A 19,557-nucleotide genomic window follows, 5' to 3' on the forward strand; every position below is an offset into this window, starting at 1 on the left:
CCACATTTTGTTATTCTAAACTTGATTAAATCGTTTTTTCCCCTCACAAATCTAAACACAATACCGCATAATAACAAAGCAAAAACATGTTTTTTTGAAATGTTTGCTCAATTAAAAAATGAAAAATCACATTTTCTTGGGTATGATGCTACAAGCTTGGCACACCTGTATTTGGAGAGTTTCTCCCATTCTTCTCTGCAGTTCCTCTCAAGCTCTGTCAGGTTGATGGGGAGTGTTGCTGAACAGCTATTTTCAGGTCTGTCCAGAGATGTTAGATCGTGTTCAAGTCCAGGCTCTGGCTGGGCCACTCAAGGACATTCAAAGACTTGTCCCGAAGCCACTCCTGCGTTGTCTTGGCTGTGTGCTTAGGATTGTTGTCCTGTTGGAAGGTGAACCTTCGTCCCCGTCAAAGGTCCTGAATGCTCTGGAGCAGGTTTTTATCAAGGATCACTCTGTACTTTTCTCCATTCATCTTTCACTCGATCCTGACTAGTCTCCCAGTCCCTGCCGCTGAAAAACATCCCCACAGCATGATGCTTCCACCACCATGCTTTACCGTAGGGATGGTGCCAGGTTTCCTCCAGACGTGACACTTGGCATTCAGGCCAAAGAGTTCTATCTTGGCATGGTTTGAGCGTCTTTAAGTTCCTTTTTGGCAAACTCCAAGCGGGCTGTCATGTGTCTTATGACCTTCTGGAAGGTTATCCCATCACCACAGAGGAACTCTAGAGCTCTGTCAGAGTGACCATCAGGTTCTTGGTCACCTCCCCCGACCAAGGCCCTTCTCCCCCGATTGCTCAGTTTGGCCAGGTGGCCAAACTGTCTCGGAGCTCTACGGACAAGTCCTTCGACCTCATGGCTTGGTTTTTTGCTCTGACATGCACTGTCAACTGTGGGACCTTATATAGACAGGTGTGTGACTTTCCAAATCATGTCCAATCAATTGAATTTACCACAGGTGGACTCCAATCAAGTTGTAGAAACATCTCAAGGATGATCAATGGAAACAGGAAGCACCTGAGCTCAATTTCGAGTCTCATAGCAAAGGGTCTGAGTACTTATAAGGTATTTCTGTTTTTTATTATTACATTTTAAATAAATTCTAAAAATCTGCTTTTGCTTTGTCATTATGGGGTGTTGTGTGTAGATTGCTGAGGAGTTTTATTTTTTTAATACATTTTAGATTTAGGCTGTAACGTAACAAAATGTGTGAAAAGTCAAGGGGTTTGAATACTTTCCAAAGGCACTGTAGGTCTTATAATAGATACATATATATTGATGTTGAGTAGTTGGAGGTGTGGCATAAGCATGGAAGTGCTATGGATAGAGAAACAGACAGAATTATAGATAAAGATTATCATATTTGTTGAACTGATTATCAGACTAAAACCATCGTCTAACGCAATACTATTACTTACTGTTAATGCAATTTTTGAAAGTCTTATTTAATTATTACAAATCACTTGATTGAGTCACAGTATGAATGGAGGTTTTGATAGTTTTTTAGTGAGCAAGCAAGGCTATGGGTGAAACCCCTACAATGTGCAGCGAAGGTGAAAGCTCATTGGATTTGTATGACAAGGCACTGGATGTGCATGGTCCTCTCCAAATGGCCCGCTGTTGACTGCTTTACTGCTATGCTTTGTTTCTGTAACTCTGTGCAAGTTGGCTTAAATGTGCTCTTGTGTAGTTAATCTACTCTCTCATCTGGTCTTTGTTGATATGTGGATGTCACGTCATCCTGTAAATCTGTGTACTGTGCTGCTCAGGTGCACCCCAACCCTCCCATGGGTACAATGCTGGCTGATAGTGAAAATCTACATCATACTTATAGAGTATTGATGAATAGAACATTTCATCTTTAGACTTTGGAATGACCATTTTAGTGTAAAATATTGCAGAAAAGGGTCCAGGTAGGTCAAACTGTATGTGCTCGCCACATGAGCCTCCCCTGGCAGTAATACAGTGCCATTGCATTTCAGTGTGTCATTCTCATGCTGTGACTGATTCATTTAACTGAGTGTTTCTGTCCTTCTTTACCATCTTCGCCCAAATCTTCCCCCCTTTATATTTTCCTTGTTCACAACAACTTCTCCTTTTTCCCTCTCTCCCTTCTTCCGTGTCACCTCTCTCTTTCTTTCTGTTTTTTTCTCGCACCTCTTCCTTACCACTGTCTCTCCCTCACAATTCCTCTCTCTCTCTCTCTCTCTCTCTCTCTCTCTCTCTCTCTCTCTCTCTCTCTCTCTCTCTCTCTCTCTCTCTCTCTCTCTCTCTCTCTCTCTCTCTCTCTCTCTCTCTCTCTCTCTCTCTCTCTCTCTCTCTCTCTCTCTCTCCTCTCTCCTCTCTCTCTCTCTCTCTCTCTCTCTCTCTCTCTCTCTCTCTCTCTCTCTCTCTCTCTCTCTCTCTCTTCGGAGTGCATGCTGGGAAGTGAGTCGTCAAGCAGGAGTGTTTGTGAGAGCGACTGGATTTCTTTTCATTCTATTGGGTTTTGGTATGTAAATATATATATATTGATTAGTTGGTTTAAAGATAATTGTTCTAATTATTAATTAACAAGTAGAGGGGTGGTGGGATAGTTTGAGGTTGTTTGTTTTCGCGAGGGCACAACCAGCTGGTTGAGGCTGGTTGAAATGTCCACTCGTGAGAATTTGGAGTATGAAAAACTTAGTCGGCGCAATGGAATTAAGATTTTGGCAGAGGTTGGATGTTCAGTGGAAGAATGTGTTTTAGCGGTAGGTAGTATGATTGGGTATGATAGCATTAAATCAGCCTCAAGGATGAATAGCGCAGTAGTGATATTCTTAGATTCTATTGGAAAAGTGAATACGATGGTGGAGAACGGTGTTGTTTTGAGGGAGACACAGACGAAGGTATTTCCACTTATGAATCCGGCTAAGAAGGTTATATTGTCTAACGTACCACCATTTGTTAGAGATGAAGTGTTGGAGAGAGAATTATCGCGTCATGGTCAAATTGTATCTACAATAAAGAAAGTTCTTTTTGGATGCAAATCTCCGTTGCTGAAACATGTCGTGTCTCATAGGAGGCAAGTGTATATGATCTTAAAAAAGGACGTTGATGAACTGAATTTAGCGTTCAGTTTTAAGATTGATGGATTTGATTATGTGTTTTACGCTTCTACTGAATCAATGAAATGTTTTGGGTGTGGAAGAGAGGGGCATTTGGTGCGTAGTTGTCCTGAGAAGGAGCGCGCAGAGCCCGGTAGTAGTTATAGTGATGGTACAGATAATGCATTTACGCAAAGAGATGAAACTGCTAAAAGTACGGGGGAAGGAAGAAGGTGGGCAGATGTGGTTGGAAAAGGGGGAGAGGAAGGCAGTGTGGATACGGGGACAATTGTGGTGGATCAGAACAAGGAGGGAGGGGAAGCAGTCTGTGAGATTGCGACTGCCGTTGCTGAGGTGGTGTTGGAAAGTGAAATTGGAGATAAAGAGGAAATTGAAATAACAGGAAAGGAAGAAGCTGTTTTCAAAGTACCGAGAAGTAAGAGAAAGAATGTAGGGGGGGGTGAAGGGTCTAATTCTAAGAGGAAGGTAGAGATTGATAAATTAGTTGAAGATGAAAAGGTTGAAGAGTTGGGGGAGTTTTCCTCTGGGGAAGAGAGCGGGAGTGAGTCATCTGACGCGTCGCAACAAAATAGTGAGATAATTGGGGAGGAAGGAAGGTATGGAATTAAGAAGGTACGCCAATTTCTGAAGTTGACAAAAGGGAAGAAATATATGCAGGATTACAATATAACTGTTTTTTTCCCTGAAAGTGAATTGTTTATTGAATCAGCAAAGTTTTTGATGTCAAAAATAACAGGGGGAGGTTTGACAAGCCCTGAAATTGCTAGACTTAAGAAGGTGGTCACGAGAGTGATTAGTGATGTAAATTCTAAAGAAAATGAAAGGGTTTAGTTGCAGTTTTAACCCTGTAAAGAGATGGGATATCTGTATTTTCCTCTGTATATTTTTTTCATTCATGAGCAGTTTTAAGATTTCTTCTTTAAACATAAATGGTGGAAGAGATGTTAAAAAAAGAGCGATAGTGTATGAGTTAATTAGGGGAAAGGGAAGTGACATAAATTTTCTACAAGAAACACATAGTAATTTGGAAAATTAAGTTATGTGGAAAAAGGAGTGGGGGGGGACAGTGGTGTGTAGTCATAAAAATTCTAAAAGTGGGGGTGTGGCTATATTGTTCTCAAGGGGGTTTTTGCCTTTGTCTTATGAGGTTGAAGAGGTAGTTGAGGGGAGGTTATTAAAAGTTAGAGCAAGGTATGAAAACATCACTATGTGTCTGATAAATGTCTATGCCCCAGTGGTGGCAGTTGAGAGGGTATGTTTTTTAGAGACATTATCAAATACCATTGAGAAATGTAACAATGAAGATTATTTATTTATTGCTGGGGATTTTAACTGCACAGTCAGTGATTTAGATAGAAATCATCAAGAACCTCATATAGCCTCAAGGACCTTTTTAAAACGCCTCATTGTAACGCATGAATTGTGTGATATTTGGCGGAGACAAAATGGAGGCACAAGGCAGTACACCTGGGCGCATGTGAGAGAGAACATCATCTCTATGGCAAGGTTAGATAGGTTTTATTGTTTTGAGCATCAATCTCAGGTCTGTAAATCAAGTGTGATAACCCCAGTGGGATTTTCTGATCATTGTTTAATAACAGAGGTGGTGTTCATTAATAATGTAAAACCCAAAAGCGCATACTGGCATTTTAATATAACTTTATTGAGTGATGCTCACTTCAGGAAATGTTTTTGTTTTTTCTGGGAGAGGTGGAGGTCTCAAAAGGACAGTTTTGTATCCATTCAACAGTGGTGGGATATAGGGAAAATCCAGATTCAACAATTTTGTAATCAATACACGAGGAATGTCACCAAGGATATCATCAGATCAATGAAAGCCCTAGAGTTTGAAATAGTGGAACTCATGACGTTGGTTGAGACCACAGGAGATTGGGGCCATACGCAGGCACTCAAGAAAAAAAAAGTTGAATTGGCAGACCTGCTGGGTATCAGAGCACAGGGGGCATTGGTGAGAAGTAAGTTTCAGGGAATATCTGAAATGAATGCCTCATCCAAATTTTTCTTTGGTTTAGAGAAAAAGAATGGACAAAGAAAAATTATTCATTGTCTCAAATCAGCTGTTGGACAAGAGCTCACTAGCCCTAGTGAAATTAGAAAGAGGGCAGTAGAGTTCTATGCTGAGCTCTACAAGTGTGAGTACAAAGAGGATAAAACAGTGACACAGAAGTTCCTTGATGGGCTCCCAAAGGTGGATGCAGAAGCTCAGGTTGAGCTTGAGCAACCATTGTCTTTGCAGGAGTTATACTCTGCATTAAAAGGCATGGAAAATGGAAGGGCACCAGGCTTTGATGGGCTTCCCGTTGACTTTTTTAAGTCTTTTTGGACTATGTTGGGAGAAGATTGGCTGGCAGTGGTTAATGATAGTTTAACCGGAGGGTTACTACCATTAAGCTGCAGAAGGGCTGTCCTCACCCTACTGCCCAAAAAGGGAGACCCTAGGGAGGTGAAAAACTGGAGGCCGGTGGCTTTATTGTGCACTGATTATAAGATCCTGTCCAAGGCTTTGTCCAACAGGCTGAGGGAGGTGATGGGGCAAATCATACATACGGACCAGTCCTACTGTGTTCCTGGCAGGCAGATAGGGGATAACATTTCTCTGATTCGTGACTTTTTGGACATCTCTAGGGCTATTGGGGTGGATGCAGGTCTAATTTCAATTGATCAGGAAAAGGCATTTGACCGAGTTGAACATCAATATTTATGGCATACGCTTGAGGCGTTTGGGTTCAGCTCTGGTTTTATTGACATGATAAAGGTGATATATGGTGACATTGAAAGTGTATTGAAAGTTAACGGTGGTTTGAGTGCTCCTTTTAAAGTGTGTAGAGGTATTAGGCAGGGATGTTCTTTATCAGGGATGCTGTATGCCATTGCTATAGAGCCACTACTAAATAGCATTAGAAGTCGCATTGAAGGGGTGTACCTTTCCAAGGATATTCCTCCTATTCGTCTTTCAGCCTATGCTGATGATGTAGTTGTTTTAGTGAAAAATCAAGCGGAGGTGGATAGTTTGAGTCTAATGGTTGATCGGTTTAGGGGAATATCCTCGGCAAAAGTAAATTGGGAAAAGAGTTGTGCATTACAGATTGGAGAATGGTCTGGAGGGATCATGGCTTTGCCAGGGGGATTGGAATGGTGTAAGGGAGGGTTTAAGTATCTTGGAGTGTACTTAGGAGATGAGGGGATTGTGGAAAGAAATTGGATTGGGGTGGTTGAAATGGTGGAAGGGAGGATGAGGAGATGGCGTTGGTTGTTATCTCGAATGTCATATAGGGGGAGAACTATTATAGTTAACAATGTGATTGCCTCTGCATTATGGCATCGGTTGGCAGTTTTAGAACCACCTTCTGGTCTTCTGGCTAAGATACAGGCAATTATGGTAGATTTTTTTTGGGATAAATATCACTGGGTTCCACAAGTGTTTTGTATTTGTCAAAAGAGGAGGGGGGACAAGGTCTGGTACATCTTGCTAGTAGGGCTGCTGCTTTCCGTTTTCAGTTTATTCAAAGGTTGCTTTATGGACAGGAAAATGTGGTGTGGAGGGGGGTAGCAGGCCTTGTGTTACAGAGGGTTGGAGGTTTAGGTTTAAAGAAGGCTTTATTTCTGGTTGATAGTAGCCAGATTTCTAGGGAGGGAGTACCTCCGTTTTACAGAGGCCTTCTCAGAGTGTGGAGCATAATGAAGGTGTCCAGACGAACTTCAGCGGAGTCAGTGCATTGGCTGTTGGAGGAACCTCTGGTGTTTGGGGCAAGACTGGATTGTACAACTGCAGCTGTTCCACATTTCTCCAAGATTCTGGTGAAGGGAAAAATAATCACCTTAAGACAGTTAATGGCAATGGCTGGGCCCGACTTAATGGATGGAAGACGGTTGGCTGAACATTTGGGGGTGAGGTCGGAAAGGATTGTTGGACAAATGCTGGGAAGCTGCAGGAAAGCTCTGTCAGCGGAAGAGTGGGGAATGCTTAATAGCCACAAGAAGAAGGAACAAGATGAAGACGTCTCATTTCCAAGATTAGGGATTACACCAAATATCACAGAGTCAGAGAGAAAGGGTATATTGTTGGATTTGAGAGGGTTGGAGGAGGTGGGTTTGGATGAGGTGAATGGGAAGGATTTGTATAGGGGGTGTGTTAAGGTGTTAAACAAAGAGAAATTGAAAAATAGAAAAGACACTCCATGGAGGGTAAAATTGGGAATTGATGACAAGGTAAAGCCAGCATGGAGAGCACTGTACAAACCACCGTTACAAAAGGGTACTGGTGATATGCAATGGAGGGTGTTACATGGCATTATTGCAGTTAATGCTTTTGTATCTGTCATTAATTCAGATGTTAGAGATGGATGTCCTTTTTGTAATATAAGAGAAACCATTTTTCACTGTTTTATGGAGTGTGAGAGGATAAAACCTTTATTGGAAATACTGGAATCATTGTTTAGAGCTGTAGGTGAGATTTTTAATAACAATGTTTTTATTTTGGGGTTTCAATATAGTAAGCAACAGAAAAGAAAATGTCAAATGTTAAATTTTATTTTGGGACAAGCTAAGATGTCAATTTTTTTGAGTAGGAAACATAAAATAGAAACGGGATATGAGAAGGATATAAGATGTGTTTTTAAAGGATTAGTGAAAGCAAGAATAAAAGTGGATTTTGAGTTTTTCTCAGCTGTAAAAGATCTCCCATTGTTTGAGGAGAAGTGGGCATATGAAGGAGCGCTTTGTTTTGTAGAGGAGGGGAAATTATTTTTTGTTGAGGAAATAAGTTGAATGTATATGTTCTTTTGTATTTTTATTTTATTTATTTTGTGTAGGAATTATTTTCATTGTTTTATTTCTGAAAAGGCAGTGTGTCATTATTTATGTTAACAATTGAGTAGAAAATAAAGGTTTTATAAAAACTCAAAACTCTCTCTCTCTCTCTCTCTCTCTCTCTCTCTCTCTCTCTCTCTCTCTCTCTCTCTCTCTCTCTCTCTCTCTCTCTCTCTCTCTCTCTCTCTCTTCTCTCTCTCTCTCTCTCTCTCTCCCCAACACTTTCCCCTCACCCTCCTTCTCACGCTCCTCCTCCTACTCCCCCTGGCACAGCCCCCCTCACCTTGCCCCTGTCCCTCGCCCTGGTTTCGGCCTTGGTTCCGGCCCTGGCTCCGTCCCTCGTCACGGTTCCGGTGGTAGAGCTCCCCCTGACCCGCTCCCCCCTGTGTCCGCTGCCCCCCAGCAGATTGGGGGCATGGTGTGGGACTTCCTGGGAAAGTGAGTGCTCTGCCCCTGGCACTTCAGCAAGGCTGCCCTCGTGGGTTACGTCTGGGACTGCACCTGCATATGGTCTCACCTGTTAATTTATTTGGTTTGATTTGGAAGCCCATCGGCCCATCCATGTTATGTAAAGATCACTATATCTGTTGTGCAAGAAGTCTTGCAAAAGCCTGCAACAGTGTGTGTCTTATGTTGTATGTGCATCTTTGTGCACGTGTGTCTGCGCATGTCTTCAGCCTGCTTCTCCACCCATGCCTGTACACACTTTATGACTCAATCTAATACATTTTTCCTTTACCTTTATTTAACTAGGCAAGTCAGTTAAGAACAAATTCTTATTTTCAATGACAACCTAGGAACAGTGGGTTAAATGCCTTGTTCAGGGGCAGAACGACACATTTTTATCTTGTCAGCGCTGGGATTTTGCAGCCTTTCGGTTACTAGTCCAACACTCTAACCACTAGGCTACCTGCCACCTAAACAAGGCGCCAGGTAAACAAACTATATCAAAAACGAATCTGTAGTAGCATGTATGAATCAATACTTACATATTTGTATTAATACTGAACTTATACTGTATGCATATGATTTCACATATGAAAGCATTAAGGATGTCATATATTTCTCATATACAGTATGTCAGTTTCAACACATACAGAGCTTTCGGAAAGCATTCAGACCCCTTGAATTTTTCCTAATTTTGTTACGTTACAACCTTTTTCTAAAATTGATTTTTTTTCTTATTTTCTCATCAATCTACACACAATACCCCATAATGAAAAATCCAAAACAGTTTTTTATAGTTTTTTGCAAATGTATTAAAAATCAGAAATACTTTATTTACATAAGTATTCAGACCCTTTGCTATGAGACTCGAAATTGAGCTCAGGTACATCCTGTTTCCATTGATCATCCTTGAGATGTTTCTACAACTTGATTGGAGTCCACCTGTGGTAAATTCAATTGATTGGAAATGATTTGGAGAGGCACACACCTATCTATATAAGGCCCCAAAGTCGACAGTAGATGTCAGAGCAAAAACCAAGCCAATAGGTCGAAGGACTTGTCCAGGACACCTACACCACCCGATGTCACAGGAAGGCCATAAAGATCATCAAGGACAACAACCACCCAAGCCACTGCCTGTTCACCCCGCTATCATCCAGAAGGCGAGGTCAGTACAGGTGCATCCAAGCAGGTACCGAGAGACTGAAAAACAGCTTCTATCTCAAGGCCATCAGACTGTTAAACAGCCACCACTAACATTTAGCGGCCGCTGCCAACATACTGACTCAACTCCAGCCACTTTAAAAATGTGAATTGATGGAAATTATGTAAAAATGTACCACCAGCCACTTTAAACAATGCCACCTAATATAATGTTTACATACCCTACATTACACATCTCTTATGTATATGTATATACTGTACTCTATATCATCTACTGCATCTTGCCATCTTATGTAATACATGGACCACTAGCCACTTTAAACTATGCCACTTTATGTTTACATACCCTACAGTACTCATCTCATAGGTATATACCGTACTCTATACCATGTACTGCACCATTGCCTATGCCGTTCTGTACCATCACTCATTCATATATCTCTATGTACATATTCTTTATCCCTTTACACTTGCGTGTATAAGGTAGTAGTTGCGGAATTGTTTGGTTAGATTACTTGTTGTTATTACTGCATTGTCGGAACTAGAAGCACAAGCATTTCGCTACACTCGCATTAACATCTGCTAACCATGTGTATGTGACTAATAAAATTTGATTTGATTTAGAGCTCTGAGACAGGATTGTGTCGAGGCACATATCTGGGGAAGGGTACCAAACAATTTCTGCAGCATTGAAGAACCCCAAGAACAGAGTGGCCTCCATCATTCTTAAATGGAAGACGTTTGGAATCACCAAGACTCTTCCTAGAGCTGGCCTCCTGGAAAAACTGAGCAATCGAGGTAGAGGGGCCTTGGTCAGGGAGGTGACCAAGGACCCAATGGTCACTCTGACAGAGCTCCAGAGTTCCTCTGTGGAAATGGAGTGCTGCTTCTTTGCATCACTCCACCAATCAGGTCTTTATGGTAGAGAGGCCAGACGGAAGCCACTCCTCAGTAAAAGGCACATGACATCATCCCTACGGTGAAGCATGGTGGTGGCAGCATCATGCTGTGGGGGTGTTTTTCAGCGGCATGGACTGGGAGACTAGTCAGGATCGAGGGAAAAATGAACGGAGCAAAGTACAGCGAGATCCTTGATGAATACGTGCTCCAGAGCGCTCAGGACCTCAGACTGGTGCGAAGGTTCACCTTCCAACAGGACAACGACTCTAAGCACACAGCCTAGTCAATGCAGGAGTGGCTTCGGGATAAGTCTCTGAATGTCCGTGAGTGGTCCAGCCAGAGCCCGGACTTGAACCTGATCGTTCATCTCTGGAGAGACCTGAAAATGACTGCAACAACGCTCCCCATCCAACCTGACAGAGCTTGAGAGGATCTGCAGAGAAGAAAGGGAGACTACAATCGCTGCCAATGGGCCTTCAACACAGTACTGAGTGAAGGGTCGGAATACTTATGTAAATGTGATATTTCAGTTTTTTTTATTTTGATGCATTTGAAAAAAAATCTAAAAAACGGTTTTTGCTTTGTCATTATGAGATAATGTGTGTAGATTGATGAGGAGAAAAAACAAACTCATCCATTTTAGAATAAGGCTGTAACTTAACAAAATGTGGAAAAAAGTCAGGAGGTCTGAATAATTTTCAAATGCACTGTATATACTGAATCATATGTATTTCTTTTCATTTCCTGGATGATATTTAATTTGACAGTCTGTATGCCCTGTTCCCTCCCTTTACCATGAACTCACTCTCATTACAACAGAGCACCATTATGGGATCTGAAGTAGCCACCTCCATCCCTAACCCTAAAAAATGGCAAAAGTTTCACCAGGAGAATGTTCTGACCCACACTCTAAAATCACATACACAACTTGATCTGTAGCAAATGCAGTACAGATCCCATATACCTTACGCATAGACAATAACCAGACACTGATTCCACACACACACAGACACACACACACACACACACACACACACACGCACACGCACACGCACACGCACACGCACACACACACACACACACACTGTGGCCTTTTGTGTTTTGGCTGTTTTGTGTAGCTTCTGTACACTCTTAGAAAATGGGTGCCATAATGTCTGTCCCCACAGGGGAATTCTTTTTGGTTCCTGGGGAAAGGGTTCTACATGGAACCCAATAGGGTCCTACCTGGAACCAAAAAAGGTTCTTTAAAGGGTTCTCCTACAGTCGTGGCCAAAGGTTTTGAGAATGACACAAATGTTATTTTTCACAAAGTTTGCCGTTTCAGTGTCTTTAGATATTTTTGTCAGATGTTACTATGGAATACTGAAGTATAATTACAAGCATTTCATACGTGCCAAAGGCTTTTATTGACAATTACATGAGGTTGATGCAAAGAGTCAATATTTGCAGTGTTGACTCTTCTTTTTCAAGACCTCTGCAATCCACCTTGGCATGCTGTCAATTAACTTCTGGGCCACATCCTGACTGATGGTAGCCCATTCTTGCATAATCAATGCTTGGAGTAATGTCAGAATTTGTCGTTTTTGTTTGTCCACCCGTCTCTTGAGGATTGACCACAAGTTCTCAACGGGATTAAGGTCTGGGGAGTTTCCTGGCCATGGACCCAAAATATCGATGTTTTGTTCCCCGAGCAACTTAGTTATCACTTTTGCCTTATGGCAAGGTGCTCCATCATGCTGGAAAAGGCATTGTTCATCACCAAACTGTTCTTGGATTGTTGGGAGAAGTTGCTCTCGGAGGATGTGTTGGTACCATTCTTTATTCATGGCTGTGTTCTTAGGCAAAATTGTGGGTGAGCCCACTCCCTTGGCTGAGAAGCAACCCCACACATGAATGGTCTCAGGATGCTTTACTGTTGGCATGACACAGGACTGATGGTAGCGCTCACCTTGTCTTCTCCGGACAAGCTTTTTTCCAGATGCCCCAAACAATCGGAAAGGGGATTCATCAGAGAAAATGACTTTACCCCTGTCCTCAGCAGTCCAATCCCTGTACCTTTTGCAGAATATCAGTCTGTCCCTGATGTTTTTCCTGGAGAGAAGTGGCTTCTTTGCTGCCCTTCTTGACACCAGCCCATCCTCCAAAAGTCTTCGCCTCACTGTGCTTGCAGATGCACTCACACCTGCCTGCTGCCATTCCTGAGCAAGCTCTGTACTGGTGGTGCCCCGATCCCGCAGCTGAATCAACTTTAGGAGACGGTTCTGGCGCTTGCAGGACTTTCTTGTGCGCCCTGAAGCCTTCTTCACAACAATTGAACCGCTCTCATTGAAGTTCTTGATGATCCAATAAATGGTTGATTTAGGTGCAATCTTACTGGCAGCAATATCCTTGCCTGTGAAGCCCTTTTTGTGCAAAGCAATGATGACGGCACGTGTTTCCTTGCAGGTAACCATGTTTGACAGATGAACAACAATGATTCCAAGCACCACCCTCCTTTTGAAGCTTCCAGTCTGTTATTCAAACTCAATCAGCATGACAGAGTGATCTCCAGCCTTGTCCTCGTCAACACTCACACCTGTGTTAACGAGAGAATAACTGACATGATGTCAGCTGGTCCTTCTGTGGCAGGGCTGAAATGCAGTGGAAATGTTTTTTTGTGGATTCAGTTCATTTGCATGGCAAAGAGGGACTTTGCAATTAATTGCAATTTATCTGATCACTCTTCGTAACATTCTGGAGTATATGCAAATTGCCATCATACAAACTGAGGCAGCAGACTTTGTGAAAATGAATATTTGTGTCATTCTCAAAACTTTTGGCCACGACTGTATTGGAATAGCCAAAGAACCATTTCAGGTTCTAGATAGCACCTTTTTTCTAAGAGAGTAGCAAGGTCCTGTCTTTAGTCCTTCTACTGCTGTGAGCATGCTGCTTCCCCTGCTCATTCCTGCCCCCCATCTGCCCACCTCCACCCCAATCTCTCCCTCAGATCGAACCCATTCGATGTTCCGATGCCTCCACCCCTAACCCTCCCCCAGAACCACCCTCACCCTTCTCTGTTTTGATACCTCCACCCCTCACCCTTGTCTGTTCTGATACCTCCATCCCTAACCCTCTTCCAGAACCATCCTCACCCTTCACTGCTTCGATACCTCCACCCTACTACTAACAGTGATTCCCACCTTCTCTACACTGACCTCCGCCCTGATCTCCCTGCCCTCTCCCATTCCCTGTCTAGCTTGCTGTGCCCAATGTAAAGGCTAGCATTCAGCCTAGTATCCTGGCCTGCATGACTAGAGCTGCTGTCCTCCAGGTCAACAGTGTTCTGCTCAGCTGTTTAGTAGGTAGGGTCTGTATGTACTATATGCCCCCCCCCAGTTGTTTGGTTGGTCCCCCTCTTTCTGTCTGTCTGCCATGGCTCCCTTGACTGGTTCCCTTGCTGCCTTGCCCACTTGGTCTCCTCTCCTCCTTGCTGTTTAGCTATACTAGCTCTTTTGTCCCTCCCCTCCTCCTAGCCTACCCTCGCTCACTCCACCTCTCTCTATCACGGCTAGTGTCCTCTGTCCCCTCTGTCTGACTGACTGCATGCCCAGCCCGCACTCACAGGCTGTGCAGCCAGCAGCTAATACAAAGACATACAGGGCTGTAACCTGACTGTCAGAGGAGAAGGTGTATCCTGTGCATTCCACGTTAGCTATGTCTGTGTTTTCCAGTGACTGTCTCTCATTGATGCCTCTTATGATGATGATGATCTCTCCCTGTCTGTCTCTGATTGTGTACACTCTATTCTGGTTATGGGTCCTCTGTTGTCCTTATTTTCTGTTATGATTCTAAAGTTACATTTCCTTACTCTTCTCCTGTCTCCTGTTTCTGTCTGCTGTTTCCCCTTGTCCTGCCATCCCTCCTTACACCTCCTCCTCCTGTTCCTCCTCTTCTCCACCTGCAGCCTAGCTCCCAGGTAAGTAGCGAACCTCCATTAGAATCCCCCCCCCCCACCACCATCCCCATCCCTACACCTGAGAGGTGCGACTTCCCCCCTACTATTGTAACTCTGGTGCCTAAACCTGTGAGTCATTTCAGAGATCTCTGAACATACTGTATTAGAATGGAATTGTCTTTATCTCATCTGTATCTCTCCTGAATGCTGTTCATTGTTTTTGCATTCAAATTTCAGTGTCAATTACAGTACCTGTATGTCTAACCTGAGTGTATATTAGTGCATTCGGAAAGTATTCAGACCCCTTGACTTTTTTCACATTTTTTTACGTTACGGCCTTGTTCTTAAATGGATAAAATAGTTTTTTCCCTCATTAATCTACACACAATACCCCATAATGACAAAGCAAAAAAAATCATCAAAGATGATCAATGGAAACAGGATGCAGCTGAGCTCAATTTCAAGTCTCATAGCAAAGGGTCTGAATACTTATGTAAATAAAGTATTTATGTTTTCTAAAAACCTGTTTCGCTTTGTCATTTTGGGGTGTTGTGTTTCGATTGATGAGGGAAAAAAATATTTAATTCATTTTAGAATAAGGCTGTAATGTACCAAAATGTGGAAATAGTCAAGGCATCTGAATACTTTCCAAATGCACTGTATATACTAAATAAAAATATAAATTGAACATGCAACAATTTCAAAATGTTACTGAGTTACAGTTCATATAAGGAAATCAGTCAATTTAAATAAATTCATTAGACCCTAATCTATGGATTTCACATGACTGGGAATACACATATTCAAATGTTGTCCCACTCCTCTTCAATGGCTGTGCGAAGTTGCTGAATATTGGCGGGAACTGGAACACGCTGTCATACACGATCCAGAGCATCCCAAACGTGCTCAATGGCTGATATATCTGGTGAGTATGCAGGCCATGGAAGAACTGAGACATTTTCAGCTTCCAGAATTGTGTACAGATGAATGGCACGACAATGGGCCTCAGGATCTTGACACAGTATCTCTGTGCATTCAATTGCCATCGATGCAATGCAATTGTGTTCATTGTCTGTAGCTTATGCCTGCCCATACTATAACCCTACTACCACCACAGGGCACTCTGTTCACAATGTTGACATCAGTAAACCGCTCGTCCGCGTGACACTGTCTGCCATCTGCCCGGTAAAGTTGAAGCTGGGATTCATCCGTGAAGAGCACACTTCTCCAGCATGCCAGTGGCCATCGATGGTGAGCATTTTGCCCACTGAAGGCGATTACGACGCAGAACTGTTGCTCTCGGAGGTCAAGACCCTTGTGAGGAAGACGAGCACACAGATGAGCTTCCCTGAGACGGTTTCTGACAGTTGGTGCAGAAATTCTTCGGTTGTGCAAACCAACAGTTTCATCAGCTGTCTGGGTGGCTGGTCTCAGACGATCCCGCAGGTGAAGAAGCCGGATGTGGAGATCCTGGGCGGGCGTGGTTGCACGTGGTCTGCGATTGTGATGCCGGTTGGATGTACTGCAAAATTCTCTGAAATTACATTGGAGGCGGCTTGTGGTAGACAAAGAAACATTTAATTCTCTGGCAACAGCTCTGGTGGACATTCCTCCAGTAAGCATGCCAATTGCAAGCTCCCTCAAAACTTGAGACATCTGTGGCATTGTAATGTGACAAAATGCACTTTTTAGAGTGGCCTTTTATTGTCCCCAGCACAAGGTGCACCTGTGTAATGATAATGCTGTTCAATCAATATTCCAAACTTGTCTGGTGGATGGATTATCTTGGTGCAGGAGAAATGCTCACCAACAGGGATGTAAACCTATTGTGGACAAAATTTTAGAGAAATATGTTTTTGTGCATGTGGAAAATATTTTATTTCAGCTCATGAAACATGGGAAAAACACTTTACATCTTGTGTTTATAATTTGTTCAGTGTGTATATATATTTGTGTTAATTTTTATTGTGTTATGTTGTGTCCATCTGCATGTGTTTCTAATGAGTCTAACAGTCGCCTTGTATCACCCACATACAGTTGAAGTCGTAAGTTTACATACACCTTAGCCAAATACATTTTAACTCAGTTTTTCACAATTCCTGACATTTAATCCAAGTCTTAGGTCAGTTAGAATCACCACTTTATTTTTAGAATGTGAAATGTCAAAATAAGAGTAGAGAGAATGATTAATTTCAGCTTTTACTTCTTTCATCACATTCCCAGTGCATCAGAAGTTTACATACACTCAATTAGTATTTGATAGCATTGCCTTTAAATTGTTTAACTTGGGTCAAACGTTTTGAGTAGCCTTCCACAAGCTTCCCACAATAAGTTGGGTGAATTTTGGCCCATTCCTTCTGACAGAGCTGGTGTAACTGAGTCAGGTTTGTAGGCCTCCTTGCTCGCACACACCTTTTCAGTTCTGCCCACACATTTTCTATCGGATTAAGGTCAGGGCTTTGTGATTGCCACTCCAATACCTTGACTTTGTTGTCCTTAAGCCATTTTGCCACAACTTTGGAAGTATGCTTGGGGTCATTGTCCATTTGGAAGACCCATTTGCGACCAAGCTTGAACTTCTTGACTGATGTCTTGAGATGTTGCTTCAATATATCCACATCATTTCCTCCCTCATGATGCCATCTATTTTGTAAAGTGCATCAGTCCCTCCTGCAGCAATGCAATCCCACAACATGATGCTGCCACCCCCGTGCTTCACGGTTGGGATGGTGTTCTTCGGCTTGCAAGCCTCCCCCTTTTTCCTCCAAACATAACAATGGTCGTTATGGCCAACAGTTCTATTTTTGTTTAATCAGACCAGAGGACATTTCTCCAAAAAGTACGATCTTTGTCGCCATGTGCAGTTGCAAACCGTAGCCTGGCTTTTTTATGGCAGTTTTGGAGCAGTGGCTTCTTCCTTGCTGAGCGGCCTTTCAGGTTATGTTGATATAGGACTCGTTTTACAGGGGATATACACTGCTCAAAAAAATAAAGGGAACACTTAAACAACACAATGTAACTCCAAGTCAATCACACTTCTGTGAAATCAAACTGTCCACTTAGGAAGCAACACTGATTGACAATAAATGTCACATGCTGTTGTGCAAATGGAATAGACAAAAGGTGGAAATTATAGACAATTAGTAAGACACCCCCAATAAAGGAATGGTTCTGCAGGTGGTGACCACAGACCACTTCTCAGTTCCTATGCTTCCTGGCTGATGTTTTGGTCACTTTTGAATGTTGGCGGTGCTTTCACTCTAGTGGTAGCATGAGACGGAGTCTACAACCCACACAAGTGGCTCAGGTAGTGCAGTTCATCCATGATGGCACATCAATGCGAGCTGTGGCAAAAAGGTTTGCTGTGTCTGTCAGCGTAGTGTCCAGAGCATGGAGGCGCTACCAGGAGACAGGCCAGTACATCAGGAGACGTGGAGGAGGCCGTAGGAGGGCAACAACCCAGCAACAGGACCGCTACCTCCGCCTTTGTGCAAGGAGGTGCACTGCCGGAGCCCTGCAAAATGACCTCCAGCAGGCCACAAATGTGCATGTGTCAGCATATGGTCTCACAAGGGGTCTGAGGATCTCATCTCGGTACCTAATGGCAGTCAGGCTACCTCTGGCGAGCACATGGAGGGCTGTGCGGCCCCACAAAGAAGTGCCACCCGACACCATGACTGACCCACCGCCAAACCGGTCATGCTGGAGGATGTTGCAGGCAGCAGAACGTTCTCCACGGCGTCTCCAGACTCTGTCACGTCTGTCACATGTGCTCATGTGCTCAGTGTGAACCTGCTTTCATCTGTGAAGAGCACAGGGCGCCAGTGGCGAATTTGCCAATCTTGGTGTTCTCTGGCAAATGCCAAACGTCCTGCACGGTGTTGGGCTGTAAGCACAACCCCCACCTGTGGACGTCGGGCCCTCATACCACCCTCATGGAGTCTGTTTCTGACCGTTTGAGCAGACACATGCACATTTGTGGCCTGCTGGAGGTCATTTTGCAGGGCTCCGGCAGTGCACCTCCTTGCACAAAGGCGGAGGTAGCGGTCCTGCTGCTGGGTTGTTGCCCTCCGACGGCCTCCTCCACGTCACCTGATGTACTGGCCTGTCTCCTGGTAGCGCCTCCATGCTCTGGACACTACGCTGACAGACACAGCAAACCTTTTTGCCACAGCTCGCATTGATGTGCCATCCTGGATGAGCTGCACTACCTGAGCCACTTGTGTGGGTTGTAGACTCCGTCTCATGCTACCACTAGAGTGAAAGCCCCGCCAGCATTCAAAAGTGACCAAAACATCAGCCAGGAAGCATAGGAACTGAGAAGTGGTGTGTGGTCACCACCTGCAGAACCATTCCTTTTTTGGGGGTGTCTTACTAATTGCCTATAATTTCCACCTTTTGTCTATTCCATTTGCACAACAGCATGTGACATTTATTGTCAATCAGTGTTGCTTCCTAAGTGGACAGTTTGATTTCACAGAAGTGTGATTGACTTGGAGTTACATTGTGTTGTTTAAGTGTTCCCTTTATTTTTTTGAGCAGTGTATATACTTTTGTACCTGTTTCCTCCAGCATCTTCACAAGATCCTTTGCTGTTGTTCTGTGGTTGATTTGCACTTTTCGCACCAAAGTACGTTCATCTCTAGGAGACAGAACGCGTCTCCTTCCTGAGCGGTATGACGGCTGTGTGGTCCCATGGTGTTTATACCTGTGTACTATTTTTTGCAATTATTTACCATTGGACAAAATATGTAACCCACAAATTTTTGCTTCGTTTTTTTTTGCCAAACTAACAATGTCTTACTGTATTTTAATTATTTTATTTGATTTCAACTGACTTGTTTTAATTCAATTAAGTTAACGCGGTATGAACGTGGTACCTTCAGGCGTGGTACCTTCAGGCGTTTGGAAATTGCTCCCAAGGATGAACCAGACTTGTGGAGGTCTACAATTTAAATTTTCTGAGGTCTTGGCTGATTTCATTTGATTTTCCCATTATGTCAAGCAAAGAGGCACTGAGTTTGACGGTAGGCCTTGAAATACATCCACAGGTACACCTCCAATTGACTCAAATTATGTCAATTGACTCAAATTATGTCAATTATCAGAAGCTTCTAAAGCCAAGACATAATTTTCTGGAATATTCCAAGCTGTTTAAAGGCGCAGTCAAGTTAGTGTATGTTAACTTCT

At 43.2% G+C, this 19,557-nt stretch overlaps 1 protein-coding gene across 12 annotated transcripts in view; it reads left to right on the top strand.

The window, feature by feature from the left end:
- Positions 1-19,557, top strand: part of LOC129815233 (ERC protein 2-like) — a 96,383-nt gene that overhangs the window by 64,122 nt on the left and 12,704 nt on the right. For 7 of the 12 annotated variants that reach the window (XM_055868825.1, XM_055868830.1, XM_055868824.1 and 4 more), the window contains 2 exons: positions 8,193-8,357; positions 14,377-14,388. The exons of 1 other annotated variant lie outside the window; for it this stretch is intronic. In XM_055868825.1, the coding sequence (XP_055724800.1) occupies positions 8,193-8,357; positions 14,377-14,388 (177 nt within the window). The remainder of the gene's footprint in view (positions 1-8,192; positions 8,358-14,376; positions 14,389-19,557) is intronic. 4 more of the 12 variants (XM_055868834.1, XM_055868832.1, XM_055868835.1 and 1 more) reach the window with 2 other exon arrangements.

The sequence above is a fragment of the Salvelinus fontinalis genome, chromosome 18 (genome assembly GCF_029448725.1).
Source record: "Salvelinus fontinalis isolate EN_2023a chromosome 18, ASM2944872v1, whole genome shotgun sequence".
Lineage (NCBI taxonomy): Eukaryota > Metazoa > Chordata > Actinopteri > Salmoniformes > Salmonidae > Salvelinus > Salvelinus fontinalis.